Raw genomic sequence first — 17,626 nt, forward strand, 5'->3', positions numbered from 1 at the left:
CATTATTAACCGTCTCTTGCAGTTTATGTTAGCAAGTTGTGCAGCTAGCACCTTTGAAACAGCAACCTCCCTGTTTATTCTTTGGTTAATGTCGATCATTGTCTTGACTTAGAGATTTTCAAACATTTCCAAGCATGTTTTAAAAGGAGAACATGGGGTAACTTTGCTGTCTCCCTTAAATGCTACTGAAAATAGCTAAGCTTGTTGTTTTTTTAGTGTTGCTGTCTATGCAACCCAGAAGCACGTAAGTACAGTGCGCTCCCTGATCAGAAAATCATTTGCTTTTTTTAATTTCCAACATGTATAAGGTAGAATAAATGGACATGCACAATCTCGTCACTGATTTTAAAACCAAGTTGCTGAAATAAAACAATCTACAGTCAATGTTTTCGCTATAAATACATAAAAGGCTTGAATACAGTTCCTTAGTTAAACTTTAGTTACTTTTTTTTGTTGGTTCGTTTGTTCTGTAACCACGTTCTGTCACCCAACTTTAATCGCGGAGCTTTTTGTGGTATTGCTTACTCGTTGCTATTATGAAGAAAATTTAAAAAAGACAATTTGCGTCTAAATAACGAGTGTTTTACCGAGACACTTTCTCTGTCTCTGTATGCACTTCCCTGTTGAGACGTTCCTGGCAGGGATAAGAGCTTGGGTGGGGGGAGGAGCTCCATGGGAATGTTTTCCAAGTTTGACCCCTGATCTTCCTTCCAGTTGCAGCGAAGGCGTCTGTCTCTTCCCAAGCACTCACTCTGTCAGGTTACCAAAGACCGGAGCCTGAGAGCAAGCCGAGGCCCTTCTGCAAACAGATAAGGCTTATCGCGGATGCAGGGGATCTGTATTATCATCTGTGTTTTCTGTTTCATTGTGTCACATCAGGCAGAGGACCATCATCACTGCAAATAACTCCCGACTGTCGAGATGTTTTATTTTTGAGGAGTTAAACAGAGAAGGCGCTTGTGCTGGGCTTGCCATTGAGAAACCATATAGGGCCATAGGTCCAATATAGAATTCAGTATGAGTGACACTCAGATTAGCAACACACATGCACAGCGTATCCGGTAAAGTAACTGTCAGAAAGGTGACACTCAGACACACTCACCCACATCAGAATTACTGCAGATCTCCTCCTGCAAGTTACATTTAAACCGGACAGCAAAAACACTCACTTCCTGTGACAATGTTTTGTGCACCTCTGTATGTCCCAGCGTGTGTGCCCAACCTGGCCTTGTCATTCACTGGACTGGAAACATAACCCTGCAGCGCAGGAGCACAGCTTGCTGGGACCAGCGGGACTGTGGTTCAGTCCAAGGCCGAGAGAGGGCAAAGGGTAAACCCGTACCCTCAGCTTCACTTTGCAGTGGCCCTCAACACGGAGTAAATGCGTTAAGTGTGGGAGCAGGACAAGCGTAGCCTACGACGACTTCTGTGTCAAGCCGGTGCGTGTTGATTCAAGCGCACCTCTGTGCTGCTCTGTGTTTGTGCTCTTTATGAATATGGCGGGAAGTACGAAAAACGATCCAGTGAAAAACATCAGGTTTTGAAAGAAGAGGGTGTCTTTGTTATGAATCTAAACACCCACACGCTCGACTCTCAGGGGTATCCATCCGTCATCTAAGAACATGACACTGAGATCCGTGGCCGATTAGGGAAGCTGCGTTGTGGAAATCTAGGAATCTGGGAATTTGCTTTTGGCAAAACGATTCTGACCTGAAGATATGTCTCTGCAGCTGTCTTGGACAGCAGCAACAGTGGTGTGTTACTGAAGAGAAAAACACAGATTTATATGGTGCGCATGGTGTTTTTGCATCGTTTGGCAGGTCTGTAGTTTAGATTAACAGCTGAACTTTGGGGGCAGACGAATCAGTGGAACTGGGGGTGGGGTGATCTCGTAAGTAAACGAACCTGCAGTATTACCGTAAATTAAAATCAAATAAGTGCATTTCCTGTACCTGCTTGCAGAAAATTCATTATTAAAAAAAAAAAAAAATCCACCTTCAGTTTATGAAAACAAGCTAAAATTACAGGTCATGACATTCAATTTGTGAGGAATAAAGTTAATAAAAGGGACTTAATGAAGATTTGGTTTAATCTCCATCAACAGATCATCATATTGGATGCTTAGCTTCCAGAGCTTTGTTTAAAAGCTACATTGGTCCTTGCACCTCAAAAGATGTATTGCTCTTTTCCCTGAATTTTACTGTTTTGTCACGTTACATCCAGAAACCCTGGTGCGTTTTACTGGGAATTTTATTTTGTGACAAACCGACAAAAAGTAGAACAAAATTGTGTGTTTTTTATTTTTGGGTTTTCTTAAAATGTTTTACAAATAAAAATCTGAAAACAACAGTGTGCCTCATTTGCTCTCAGTTGTCTTTTTTCTATCACAACTAAATCAAATAAAGAGAAACCAAGTGCCTCAAGAAATGTCCTAATAACTAAATAGACACTGCCTCTGTGTAATTTAATTTCAGCATAAATCCAATAGTTCTGTGAAGGCCTCAGAGGTTTGTTAGAAAACATAAGTGAACAAACAATCGTACCGACCAAGCAACACCCGTCTGGTGTCTTTAAGGTTTTTTTATCCTGGAAGCAGGTTTACGGTTATGAAACCATTTGACAAATATTGAAGCACTTTGACATACTGTTCAGCCCGTCATATGAAAACAGAGTATGGCACAACAACAAAACTCCCAAGACATGGCCATGCACCTAAGCTTACAGGGAGAACATTAATCAGAGAAGCAGCCGAAAGGTCTATGCTAACTGCAGGAAATGCATAGACCCAAAGCTCAAATGAGACAATCTGCTGACAGAAAAAATACTAATACATTCCACAAATCTGGCCTTTGTAGAAGAGTAACAACAGCAAAGCCTTGTGTAGCATTCAAAGAAGCCCATCCAAGTTAGGGTGGTTCTACAAAGTATTGTCCTGTATGCACGCCACTGATTTTAGATATTTGTGAAACGTATAAAAAGAATGTTTCCTTCAACTGTATGATCATAAGTGTTAGTCTGTCACCTAATACCCCTACAAAATACATTTAAATTTGTTGTGATGTGATAAAATGTATAAAGGCTTTTAATACATTTCCAAGAACTTGCAATGATTGTCTTTTTTGGGGGGTATTTTCCTCCAACAAATGAAACTTCTCTATTGGGATTGATGCCATTAGCAAAATAAACCAACATAAATTTTTTGTGTACTTTTGAGCAACATGTCCCAATCTATCTGGATAATTGGAAGCAGTGAGATGTTTTCGTCTTTGCTACAGCTCGTCTTGATTTAGCTGTTTTTTCTGGGTGATATATCTGCATGTCAAAGGACAGACTAAACAGCAATGATTCTCTCATTACTGTTACATAATCCCTCTGCAGTCTGAAAAAAATTCCTAAAAGGAGATCCTTATTCAGGTTTAAGATTGTGTGTGTGTGCGTGCGTGTGTGTGTGTACTGTGGCCTAGGATCAGTCTCCTGCAGCGCAAACGCACAAGGCAGGACTTTGATGTGCAGATTCTCACTGCGAGCTTCTGCCAGTCAGGACCATTTACTAGAAGAAACTGTGTTTTGCCATTTCCATCGCTCTGGAAATGGACTTTCGGCAATGGCTAATATAATCGTCCTCCCCTTCACGTCACAGTGAGATAAAACACACATCTACGAAAACATGTGATCACAGAGGTTAAACCCAGAAGCACATTAAGGAGATCCTGAATGCCACTGCTCGCATAAAAGTAATCAATCATATGCAGACTTAGCTGCTCACCGCTCTGTTTAGACACATCCATTTGGGTTTTTGAGGCTTTTAGGAAATGTTGCTCGGTAAGAGTGCAGTTTTGAAATAGCTGTGGATTTGATTACATACCAAAATTGTTCTGAGTTTTTTTTTTCCACATACCACATTTATCACATCTTTTTTTAATTTTTTATCCCAAATGCACCATTTTGGTTCAATCAAAATGGTACCTGACGGAGATTACAAATAAAAATCAGCTCATTTTGCATTTTGAGATCTGAGAACAGGTGGGTTCTACTGCCTTTTTTAGAGTAATAAATGGCAACATATATAAGAATAGCTAGAATAAAGAGCTTTTAGAATATGAAACCAGTTTTTTAAGAATAGCCCACAGTGACCCACATGAGTTTAGAGCAGGTGCAGAGGAGAGCTCTCTGAGTAGATGACAACCGTGATGAAAAACTTAGAGGGGAAGTCGTATTTAGTGAGAGGTCATTCCATCTGATGACTAATATTAGAAAATATAATGAGCGTCTGTCTGCTTGCGTATTTATATATCATATTCTGGCTTCTTTATTATTAGAGCCTGAACATTTACAGGCAGCATATGTGAATGTTTCTGTCATCTTTTCAAACCATGTATGCTCACCTTGCTGAAAGTTAAAACTAGTTTATTTGGTGGGACTCAACTATAATGGACATTTACAGGTTGATTATATTCATTGCTTTAAAAGGATAAAAAAAATAATATTTCTGCAAGTATGTATAAAATCTTCAGCGTAAACATATACGCTAAAGGTTTACCATGTTGGTATTCATCGAAGGAATATGATGGTTGGTGCAAATTTACACATGTATTTTAGTCCAGAAGAAAATCAAACATCTTTTCATAGATGCTCAGATTATCACAGCAAGATTCTGCCAGTCAGTAGATTGGCAGCTTTCTTTTCACTTTGTGTTAAACATCCCATTTCAGGTGATGTCTCTTTAAAGATGCTTTATATTAAAGAGACACTGGGAAGTTGTAATTGTTGGCTATGATTGCTCAAATCTGACGAATGAGAGAACTGGTCTTTCTCTTCTTAAGCTTTATGACCCTTTCAACGCAATTAAAATATGTAAAATATGAAAGAATCATTGGTTATAGTTTTATTGCTGAAGATTTTTTCTTACATTTACAGAACAGCTACCCTGATAAAAGTTCAGGGTAGCATAATGAAAAGATGCTTTAAGAAAAACAACCTTCTTTTTCTTATTTTTGTTGACATGTACATATCCAGCAAACAGTGATTATTACACTATATATATACATAATGCATGCCAATGCAACATCAGCCAATCAGACCACGTTCTTATTTGTTTTATGTTTTGGTAGTATATTAGTTTGCGCTATTTTTTCATTTTTACCTTGAAGTTTTACTGAGTGTTGCTAGCTTAGTGAGTTTGTTGCTTAAAGTATTTTAACTGGAAGGTTGAATTATTTTGTTATAAACATATTTTGGAGAGGAGCTGTTCATGTTTATGTAGTATGTGTGTAGACCTTTCTGTTCAGATATGTTAGTGATGAATTTAAATCTTTCATCTGTTGTTATTTAATATCTTAAGCCATTCCAGGCAGTTATTCATAGACCTTAAGTGAGATTTACCTCAAACAACTGTGGTAAGATTAAAGATAACCAGAGACTGTTATTTGTCTACCTGGAGCATCTTGAGTGTCTTTTATGCTTGAACATAAAATTAAATCTGCCAAAATGTTCCATCACCTTAGCTAAAACACCCTTAGGTTTACAATTGATTTCAAAAGGACTATATCACTCGGCGCAGTCAGTTTTGAAAAGATTTTTTGTAAAAGTGCATTTTACTCACTAGGATCTTTGAACTTCCTGAGACGCTAGGCTAACGTTAGCCTGTGTCCTCTCTCACTTGTCAATAATTTGGCACATAACTAGTTTTGTTAGAGTTCCCAGTTAGTTGAACATGGTGAAAACTAAAGAGTTGTTCTTCTATTTTATAAGCTATTGCCTTGAAACTCAAAAATATTAGCATCTGGTCTCAAAGCTGCATTTTCTGACATGGTTGCTGGGTGAGCTTCAAATGAGCGTGCCCTAAAAATAAGTTGAGTGGGTTGACTTGCCCTCTGGTGCAAAAGGTCCCCTAACATAATGACTGGTTCCATTGCGTCTGGTGAGGTTTATTAGACACATTTAAAAGTCAATTATAGGTAAGGCTACATTGTCGAATTATCGTCATTTGCTATCATTTCATTTCATGAGTTTGATAGAAACCTGTGACGTATTATGACTTCTATGCTTTGTGAAGCTTGAGCAGACTTGGAGCCACACTCCATGTTCTGTGTCTGCAAAATAACTTGCAGGGTTCGTTAGGTGTGCTTGGTGGTGCAGCTATTAGTAAGCGATTGAGGTGGTGTGCAGCAAATTATGTGTGATTCTATAGTTTATATTTAGAGACAGTTAAGGAAGATAAGACTGCTTATCTCGGCTGTGTGGCGAAGTCTGTACACAGCGCACACAAGCATCAAAGAGGTTCAGCCTCTACGAGCAACATGTTGGAAATTTAGGCTGAAGCAAAAGCAACCAAACCACATGATTAATAGATATGGAGTTACTAAATCTCTGGAAATATTTCCTGTGATATCTTAGAAAAGAATCAGACTTGATTGATCCTTTGATCCTTTTGATGTTTCGCAGAGGAGAACAAGTTCTCAGGTTCAACCTCTTGTCCAAGTTTCTGCCCCTGTAGCATTCATCACAGAGCCAGGGCTAGCACGCTAACCGAAACCACATTAAAGCAATTAGAAGCCTTATCAGAAATACCACGCTTAATGAGCAAACCAAACAAAAACCCAACGCAGAAAGGCCGAAAGCTAACATTGTGAAGTGAACCCTGTCCTCGCTATCTGTCAGCCTATCCGTTTCTGAACGTCAGCCAAGCTCAATACAAACTCTGAGATGAGGACACAAGACCAGACACAGGCGCACTTTTCCCACTCACGGGCACATGGAAATGCAATACACACAAGTTGAGTGCCGTTTTGGCATTCCTGGGCTGCTCTCTGAGTGATGTCCTGGGGGATGTGGAGAGTCAGAGCGTGGCCTGAGCTCCTTCGCTGCTCCTTTGTTTACACTGATGGTTTCCAGATGCGAGCCGGTGACTGGAGCTCAGCAGAACACTGGGGAGCGGCCCAGCAGTTCAGAGGCAACTTGGACTGAGGCAGCTCCATCGTGAACGCTTGAAAAACAAACCGAGGCTCATTTAATGACTCTGCAATTGTTTCCAAAGGGTGAGAGGGTTTTGTGGGGTTGGGGGGAAGCATGGGGGGGAGTCTGTATATGGTTTGGTTTGTCCTCATTAACATCAGCGTCACGTGCAACTGCCAGTGACGTCATGGGCGATTAGAAGTAATTATTAGTTGCAAAATGTAGACCTGGATTAATTTCATCTGACTGCAATTAACATACTTGTTTTCCAATCTGATTGCATGTTTCTTTTAAAGAGATACTAGCCAAGCCTTTGTTCTGAAGCTGATTGCAAAGGAAAATTCTGCACACTATAATTTACCCCGACTTGTTTTTCCTGTTACTTTAAGTACATTGTCTGTCTTCTCTGTGCACCCTCTCCTTCAGATGAGATTATTTTCACGAACAGAGGTGCATTGTGCTCGATTAAGGCCGAACGTATCCCTCAATCGGCGCACCTGTTCCTTCCATCACTCTCAGCCTCAGCCACTTTTCCTTACAGGCATTATAAAGAGACAGCTGCACCAGCAAAGGAGCTGACCAGAGGGAGGGAAGGAGGTGAGAAAGACTTCAGGGAAAAAGAGGGGAGGGGAGAGAGAGAGAGAGAAAGAGAGAGAGACGAATGACCAGAAAACAGTGGCTGTATTTAGAGCTTGCAGTGCATGGTGGGATTGATAAACAGTTCCCATAATGCACCTGGCTGAAGTTCTGGCATGAAGCTGCAGCTGTTTACCCTAGTGGCGGAAACAAGCAATAAAAAATGCTTGTCCTGTGCGCAGTGGGACACAGCTGAGGTGGTGACAGTGCCATTCTTTTGAGGTGCTTGAAGTTGCGACCATCTGCACGCCCCCACTTGGTCCAGAGTTCTGGCCGACAGGCGCCCTCAGATCTTTTTTTTTCTGTCATCTCTGTTATGTCAGACAACACATTAAACGTGATGGTTCCACAAACTCCGTTTTCCTGTTTTCACAGTGACAGGTATACATATCTCTTCCACATGTGTGTTGCCTTCATGTGGTCTACAAGACTGGCCCTAAATGACCCAACAAAATGTTCTTGCTTTTAACTTTGTGGTCTGTAAAACAGCCTCAGACATTCTCTTTGAATGGTTGACACTGTCTCAGTTTTCACAAAACTTTATACTGTGCGAATAGTTTAACACGTTGAACAAAATCACATCACAGAGTGGAGTTTATGCCGCATCGTTAACTTGACTTAAGCATTAACAAGTGGAAAAACTGAGAATGTAATTAATTAATTACAGAGGCTTAGCGGAATGTACAGCAGTGTGAAGCTTAGAGTTGCCTTTTTATATCTTTTAGCCTACTTCATGTTGTCAGACAGATTCTAGTTTTGGTGTTGCTATTAAATGAAGCCAAACACAGCTGTCCAAAGAATGTGGTTTGCTACAGTTAATTTATGATTGAATGTGTGGGAGACTTTTTCCACTTGCATGTTGGTTTGAATTGCTTGTTGCCTTTAATAAACGAAGTAATTCGAAAACAGTTGTTTGTATTTAATCAAAAATTGTTCAATGATCTGAAAAGGTGTGGCTAAAAACAAAGACAGACTAAAACTCTAAAGCTCCATATTCATTCACCTGTTGGTACTAAGAAACAATAGAGTATTGGTAATATGTAGCATAGAGGACAAGGTCACCAAGTAGATAACAAAGCACAGACCAGGTGCAAAACTGGTGTGCAACTCTTGACTGAGAAAAACTAAACAAACAGGTAATAGGCTTATTGTATCAGCTCAGCTGCAGTTCTTCCAAGGGACCGAGCCATCTGTTCTGTCATTGATTACAAGTGCAAATGTTTGCACTGAAAAAGGTCACATAGGTGAGGAGATTTGGCGTGAAAACCACGAGACTGCTTCAAAACAAGGTAACGTACTAATGTTTACTCAGAATAGCCTAGTGAGCAGAACAGCCTAAGTCTTACCTAAACTTTCCTTTAGGTCAGATGCCAACTTACCCAACATTCTTTACCTTAAAAAAAATAGTATGACATGTCACTCTCACACTTCCCTCTCAAATACCCGTAAAGCGCATTTTGAAAATTAATAGTAAACTCTGGTCCTCATCCAGCCTCTTTTGTCACCAATCGAGTTGTTTTAGGCTTTTTAAACGATGGTCTTGTAGCCGTTTCCTAACCTGTGAAGATCGACGCATGCCTGTCTTACTTAAAGGCATCTGCTCTTGTCTGTCTTTTTTTCCCCAGGAGTAACTGGAAATGGTCGTTTATTTATCAAATGCATTAAAAATAGTTCTGTTATGTTTGTTATATATCGGGGTGACTTTGTACTGCAATAAAAAAAATACATTTACAGATTAGATCATTTTTATAGATGCCCTAGTTGCTTTATAAACCACTTTACTCAATTGTTTTACTCATATAATGCTGAATGAGATTAGACATTTGCACAAAACGTTCTGTAGACTTTTTCTCCTCATACTTTTTTTGTGGTCTGACCTCGGGTTTAATATGAAGTCCTCACTGTCAAAGGTGCACGTGTTGTCCGATATATTTTGAGAAAGTATGAAATCTTGTCCGCAACCTTGAAAGCAGCAACCTCGGTGATGATTCCTGTTGGGTTTGACTTGGACGAGGGTTTTAACGTTAAACCAAGGCTAGCCTCTCCTGCAGACAGAGGATTAAGGTTTCAGGTTTTGGGGAGGTGTCTGCAGTCTGGGGTCTGTCTGCTGGTCATTATTCGTATTGATATACGAGATCAGCTTCGACACCACCTTTCAGCCTCAGACAGTGGTCAGGGTTGCATTTTTGTCCGTGGTCGGTGATAGAAATATGCTTAAAACGTTCACTGAAAGAAAGCTTTTACATGGGCTTTGTGGCAAAACGAGGTTGAAACTGGAATTTTTTGATTAAATGTCTGAACCGCATGCCTTTTTAATCAATTTCACCCTATTAGCTGGGTGTCGTCTTGCCTGGAATAACCAATTTAGCAGTGTACATAGAAATGGTGCTCGTGCCTTGGATTCCTGATATCACTCTATTTGTGCATGTCTGACACATGTACAGTCCCTCCTGAAGATTGCTTTTTTCTCACTGCATTCCTTCACATAATGGGTTCAATCCAGTGTCGTTGTGGCCAGAACTTCAGTGGTATGTTAACACTGTTTCATCCCCCCACCTCTCTGTTTCTGTGTCTCTGAAATGTAAGGTCTAATTGAAAGCAGAGCAGCAATTTTACGACAGCTCTCAGTGTTCTGCCCCTATGGAGGCCATCTGCTTTGGATTTGGATTTCCTCCTCCTCCTCCTCCTCCTCCTCCTCCTCCTCTCTCTGTTTCACCTCCCCCCCCGCCCCCCTCTCAAAAATTAAAGGCTGATTGGAAGGTCTTTCTATAGTTGCTTGTTGAATTTATCCGCTTTCCTTTTCAATCACTCTGCAGGTTTTTAAGTGTGTTCATCAAATCCTAAAGAAGTTTCTCTCGCTAGAGTGTCTCCTCCTTCTCTCCCATTTTTTTGTTTTTTTTGTTTCAGTGTTTCAAGTTCAGCGCTGTTTATTCTATTTAATGCAGTCTGTGAGCTCATTAATCCTGCGATACGAGCCAAGGAACGACTTGTGTACTCCTGGGGGGAGTGGGGTGAAACAGAGTAGGAGTACTGCCGGAAACTGTGCGCTGAGACTTTCCAGTCGGGCCCTTGAGAGTGTATGAAAACCCGTGGATGTGGGATCTGTTCGGTTTGCGTGTGTCCACTCTAAAGGACTGGGAAGCAGTATTTGTCCGTGTCGGTGTGTGGCCACGCTAGTCTTGACGCAGCCTCTGTGAGTGCGTGCATCACATATGCGTACATGCCTCAATTAACATCTCGCTGACCCAAAGTGTGAATGCATTTGTGTGCGATACGAGGACGTGTTTCTTCTCCGAGCACTCTGTCCTCTACACACTCTCTGACCCTTATCTTACTTCAGCTCACAGGCCTTCAGCCTCGGGACTTAAACAAACACCAAGCACTGTTTAAAAAAAAAAAAAAAATGCAGTGACAAACTCCACTTGCTGCCTTTTGGCACAGAAGTCAGCAGCTGTTTTGCAATGTTTTCCTGGTTGACAGACAACTAAAATGCTCCAAATTGCTGAAATATGTCCATTTAGGTTTTACTCTAAGCTTTTTATTGAGTAGTCCAAAAGGAAAACATGCACAAAAAAAAAAAAAGACTTCCCATGCAGTCTCATCCCCCATAGTGCTGTGTGGTGTGATGACGCAGTTTAATCCTATTACTCACTGAGCTGAGTGCATTGTGTACAGTTAATAAATTCAGCTTTTCTGGAAATCAACTCTAACTAAAACATTTACAGTGGAGAGTTTTAATCTGCTTTTCACCGCATAAGTAAAAACAGAATGACAAAAGTCTCTATATGTATAAACAAACCTGTTTTCCTCTGCTCTCTCCATTTCTGCCGGCTGTTATGACACGGCCGTCCAGATGTTGTTGTGGCATCGTTTCCCACGTGTTTTGTGGGGGCCCAGTGGATTGCACAGCACCAACCGGGCCTGCAAAGTTGGTGACTTCAGCTCCTAAACTCGCTGCTTTTGCCTGAGACCTCCATGACAGCCAGAGTGTTGCAATGGCCCCGTAACAGCTGACCACAGTTTGAGTGCAATGCCGAGATTTACAACTCCAAGTGTCCAAACGAGCTCCGTGGTGATTTGCAGCTATGCAAAGCCAAATTTGCACAGGGAATGTACATAAAAGTGGATCATTTTAAAAATGAAATATAATAAAAAATGATTAACACACTTTTCTACGAGAGGATTTAACTGAACAATATTCCTGAAACTTCATGGAGGATAGTAATAGAAATTCCTAATTTAATTGCTTAGTGGTTGATTTTGATTTGAACTCGGTAGTTTAGTGTTTTGGTAAATTAAGAAGATAAATGTTTATAAAATACTAACATACACAGTTGAAGACAGATTTTTACATACAATGAATAAACAAACTTTTTTTTTTTTTATCACTGAAGATCAGACGAAACATTTCTTGTTTTAGCTTAGATAGAATTACCAAAATTATTTCTATTTACTAAAAGCCAGAAAACTGTGAGAATATATTTTAGAATATTTTTTGTAACTTCTCAGTGTCAGAAGTTTACATTCCTTTGTTCAGTATCAGGAATAACTTGTATTTCAAAATGTATGACTTTGGTTATATAAATAGGAGAAGTTTGTGTTTCCTTCCATAAACTTCTGATAAACTTCTTTTTACTGGTGAGCAATTGTGAAGTGGAAGAAAAACTGTACTTTGTTTCACATTAGAGTTAATTGGAGAAACTCCTGTGGATGTAATTTAAGACCACATTTCCGTCTTGCTTGATATGATGGGAAGGTCAAAAGTATCAGCCAAGATATCAGGAAGAGAACCAGCTGCACAAATCTGGTTCTTCCTTGTGAACAATTCATCAATGCTTTAAGGTTCTGTTCAAACAATTTCATAGAAGCTCAGAAATAAGATGGATTCTGTGTCCTAGAGATTAATGTGTTTTGGTTCAATATTTGCAAATTGACTCCAGAACAAATCCAAAGAACTTATGAAGATGCTGGTTTCTCACAAGGACGAATCAGACTTGTGCAGCTGCACAATCCTCTTCCTTATATCTTGGCTGATTCTTTTGACCTTCTCATTGTGCCAAATAAGACATTGATGTGTTTCAGGTGTGGCCTTAAATTACATCCACAGGTGTGACTCCAATGAACTCAAGTGTGTCAATTAACATATCAGAAGTTTGTGGAAGAAAGTCCAGAAAGTTTAACCCAATTCATATAAAAAAAATAAATAAATAAAAATAAAAAAAACAGTCATCCCTTGAATTTCTTTGAATTCAAGAAAAGCTACAAAAAAAAATCTAAATATTTTCTTGCTGGGTTTTCTGACATTTAGCAAATAGAAATAACTTTAGTAATTCTAACTAAGCTAAAACAGGAAACGTTTTGTTTGTCTGAACTTCCGACTGTCATAAAAAAAAAATACATGTATATGTGTCTTTTATTCAGTGTATGTAAAAATCTGGTTTCAGTTGTAATTTCATTTCATTTTGGAAGAATGAAAATGTTCTATTAATGGTTCGGCCCATTTTCAACCTTTGTGATATTATACACTTTGAGCCCCGATTAGACCAAAAACACACCGAGTGACCAAATTTGGCTGGAGTAGATTACGAGTAGATTGTGGAAAGAATACTGAAATCATCAGCTGTCCGCGCATGTGAATAAATTATTCTGTGTACAAAAAGTTCCCAATGAAAGTACTGTACATAGTGAACCATGTTATGTTCTGTGTCAAATATCTTACTCATTAAAAGTCAGGATGTGTACAACATGATCAGAGGTTTAAAAATGTAACATCCATCTTTTTCATACAACACAGCTTGGTTGTCCAGAGAGGTCTGAGGTAATCTGAAAGTCTTAAAGCAAAGGCAGATTGCGATGTGCAGCCAGAGGCCAAGGGCCAGATTCTGGAAACTAGCTTTGAGCAAAATAAGGAATGGTCATGAGGTGAATGAGTTCTGTTTCTGTTCTGCTCAGTCTTGGCTGCAAAATCAGAGATTTTAGCTTTCACATCAGGACAAACAGATCTGGCTGGAATTATCCTCTGCGTTTGGGTTTCTAAAGGAATCTCAAGGGTTAAGAATATACCCTCTGGGTATTAATCTCAGTGCTCCCAGACATCTCCATAGTGTTTACATCATCGTATTTAGGCTTTTACAAACGAGAATGTCAGCTGGTTTATACTTGGACCATATAGTAGATGGATAATTTGCAGGAAAAGTTTCCAGCAAAACGTTCTCATAGCACTGATTGCATTAAGCGAGCAACACCAGGCAGAGTGAATGCGAACCGCTGTGGATAAGGCCAGCAGGAGTCAGATTTTCCAGGCTGCATGCGTTCTCAGTTGAAGATGCAACACTGACAGTTGGGGCTTGAGGTCATGGTCCCATAGAGCCAGATGGAAGCCCAGCCCTGCATACTTACTCTGGACCTGCTAGTGCTGATGCAGAGTGCTGACGTCTGTTTGGAAAGCACCAGATGCTGCTGATTTAAGTTTCTATTACTCACACTCAGGCTGGGACTCGCAGCGAGGAATGGCCAGGAATACGGTGCCTTGCATAAGTGTTCTTAGGCCTTGAACGTTTTCACATCTCTTTACTTGTGAGCAATTGTGAAGTGGAAGGAAAACTGTTCTTGGTTTCAGCATTTTTGATGAATTGATCAAGCAAACCAAATCATCTGAAAATAAGCAGCTGCGAAAATGCCAATGTTTATTTGTCCGCCTGATCTGACCGGGTAGAAAAGGAGAGCAATGTAAAGTTTATTATTCCCAAGGGTAATTTGCTTAGAAAAATACAAATACCATTGGTAGGAATACAAATAACCACATTCATGGTACAACCAGGAAATGAACATAGGCGTCTTTGTTTGTGTCTATCAGGTCAAATAATTTATGAGGCTCACACTAACGGGAACAAATTAACATTTATACCGTTTTTCATTGCGCTATATAACCACATATCTGCAAGTTGATGGCATCAACATGTAGCTGATGTGGTAAAGAGTGGTTTACGTCAGCAAGGGGAACTTTGACCTTTCTTGAAACTCTAATTCAGTGGAACTGACGGAGCTCTACAAGACTTATTCAAATTATTTTGATGCACATTTCCACAGTACTGTTTGAGCTGTGCTTATTTTTCCACCAACAAATAAAAAAAGTAGTTTGTAGATACGCAAATCAGGTCAAGACAAAGACTGTAACTGTAAGCTGTGGTGCTATAAGGAATTAAATCAGGGGGATGAGTAAAAATGCATGTTTTTACAGATTTTTAAAAAATTTGTTGAGGATGGATCATATATCATTGTCCTTCGCTTATCAATTGTGTGTTATAAAATTATAAAACGAAGGCTGCGGTTCTAATGTGAAGAAAAATGTGAAAAAGCTCAAGGAGTTCACGTTGGCAAGGCACTGCTCCGACTGTCACCTTCCTTCTTGTTCCCATCCGCCCCTCATCATCCACATCCAAGATGTCCAAAAATGATCTTGCTTGGAGTCAGGAGTGTCAAGATAGTTTAGATATCACTTAAAGGCCAAAGAGCTTCCTGACTTTTTGGAAAGCTGCCATCAGCTGCATGCATGCTGTGCATCAAGATTTCTCTTTTTTTTTTCTCTGCCACATCTGATATCACTCGGTGCAAAAAAATAAAAAAGGCACGTTAAAAATTTCCCTTGATTCCACTTATCTGACAGAGAGCTGGAGCCGAGCAGAGATTTCAGATTGATAATGACACGCTCTAACAAACCAACAGATACATTTACATTCGGGTTTATTTTGGCAGCCTGCGATTTATGCTGTTGATGTCATCTGTGGTGTATGTTTGCGACAATCTTCTATATGGGGGGAAAAAAAATAGTCTCTTTACTAAATGTTATTATAATGGCCCAAATACAGCTGCCAACATGAAGTCATGGGGCGGCGCCTTTTGACAATATCGTCCTCGGGCCCATGCTTTTTTTTTTTTTTTCATGGCTGACTGACTGTTCGCAATCATCTCCCTGTTGAGAATCAGAGGAATAATTTAAGACAGCTGTAATGGAAGCAAACGTCATTTATATGACCGCATATCGAGCCAAAACCGTGTGTAGGAGTGTTCCGCGTGTGATGAAGTTTGATATACGAGTGCAACAAAGATGGAAACACCCAGTTGTTACCCGTGTGCTACAGAAGTGTGTTTTAAAATGTCCCTCTGCAGGACAACAACAACTTTGGGCTGTTGCTTTTTTGTTGTTGTTTTATCATATCAAGGATCTAAAGCCGAATGAAATTCTTATTTTTCTGCCGTGACAGGCCAGACCCAAGGGGGAAGGACTGACACCCTACCAAGGGAAGAAAAGATGTTTCGGCGAGTACAAGTGCCCCAAGTGTAAGAGGAAGTGGATGAGTGGCAACTCCTGGGCCAACATGGGACAGGAATGCATCAAATGCCACATCAACGTCTATCCACACAAACAGGTACGTCAGCCAACGTATCGTGACTTGATCAGAGTGGGAAAATGTTGCACACGGAGTCTGGCTCATTTCAGCTGAAGTTAACTGAATTCAGACTCTGGTTCAAGGATTTCCCAGATGGCCTCACTTACGGGAAATAAAAACCTCTTTATCTACACTGATGTACAAACGTTGAATAAACAAATTACATTTCCTGACGCATAAATGTTTAGAATTAGGCAGTTAATCTGCTCAAGACTCAAAGAAAAACGCATTTATGAATGCCTCACTTAGAAATTTATGCCATTAAGGAAGTGACAAAAAAGTCATGACATGTTCAGGAAGATAACATGAAATCATTTTAGCCATAAGGTTTTTTAGTTTTTTTCCAAACCACACATGCTGCCATTAACATGCTGCACAAACAGTGTTTTGCTTTCTGTCCAAAAAATGTTTCTCAGAGCTTATTTTGGTGCAGAGGCAAAGAAAGAGTCCACTGTTTTCCAGCTGGAGATATATTTATCCCAAACACTTCATCTTTTAATATTTATGCTTCTCCACATTCCTACAATTCCACTTCCAGAAATAAAATTAGGCTGACTGCTAGAGGCCCAGCTCTCTGTTAGCCTTTGCAAAAACTGAAGCTGGAAATAAAAGATTTCCCCCCATGTGTCACAGGTCAAACAATTGAAAGAAAAGCTTCAATTTGTCAATTTGGTTTTAATAAAAATGCAACTTTGTGAAATGCTTCCTCATCCAATCCCTGAGAATATTGACCAAACTAACTTCATTCTTCTTTTGTAATCAATAAACTTTAAATTGTTATTTTGATTTGAACTGTATCTGGTTACTGCTGCTGCTAGTCTGGAGGAATTGTGTGGGGGAGGGGTGCTCTGTGAGGTGGAGGCTCTGCTGGAGGCTGCCGCTTCAAGAAGGACTTTTGAGGAAATAGGTGGTGCTTTGTGATAGCAAACGTTCAGGTATCTACTTTAGGATAGCGGCATTTGAAGTGAACAAAAAGCTCAACAACTAAATACCTAAAAAGGTGCCATTTTAAACTATTTTTTTCAGCATTTTAGTGATTGATGGCCTTATGAAACACAGACATGTTCCAGATCCTAGAACACACATAACTTTTAACAGAGTGCTGACATTTCTGCATCGCATTTTCTCCCTCAAAAATCTAAACTAAAACAACTTTCTGATATTCAGTCAGCTGCTGGATTTATTTCGACATCAAACAGAACCACTCCTGGATTGGGATTATGTATCTGTGGCCTCACCCTGATATCTGATCTAAGAAAAACCCCAGATTGGATCAGAACAGTCCCAACTCTAATATTTTCACACTTCGTCGAATCTTGATTTCACGGCATCCCGCTGTTACATCACACACAACTAGTTTTCAATAGGACAATAGTAGCCAGTTAACGTCCTCAGTCTGAATGAGTCTCTTGCTCCACTGCAGTTCAGCAGGGGAAAGAGCGTCCACCACGATTCCCTGAAACCACTGTGGGAGCACCATAAAATGTCCATTAGATTTTCCAGTTTTGCTTTGGGACTTAACATCTTTGACACAGCAGTAGTAAAGCCCCAGATCTTGCTGGAAGAGTCATTAGTGGAAGTCTGAA

The 17,626-nt window shown here is 40.0% G+C and overlaps 1 protein-coding gene across 1 annotated transcript in view; it reads left to right on the plus strand.

Annotated features, from left to right (window-relative positions):
- The window catches only part of zcchc24 (zinc finger, CCHC domain containing 24), a 47,613-nt gene that overhangs the window by 22,222 nt on the left and 7,765 nt on the right, over positions 1 to 17,626 (plus strand). The window contains exon 3 of the mRNA XM_008429477.2: positions 15,855 to 16,019. Coding sequence (XP_008427699.1) covers positions 15,855 to 16,019 — 165 coding nt within the window. The remainder of the gene's footprint in view (positions 1 to 15,854; positions 16,020 to 17,626) is intronic.

This window comes from Poecilia reticulata, linkage group LG15 (assembly GCF_000633615.1).
Source record: "Poecilia reticulata strain Guanapo linkage group LG15, Guppy_female_1.0+MT, whole genome shotgun sequence".
In the NCBI taxonomy this organism is placed as follows: domain Eukaryota; kingdom Metazoa; phylum Chordata; class Actinopteri; order Cyprinodontiformes; family Poeciliidae; genus Poecilia; species Poecilia reticulata.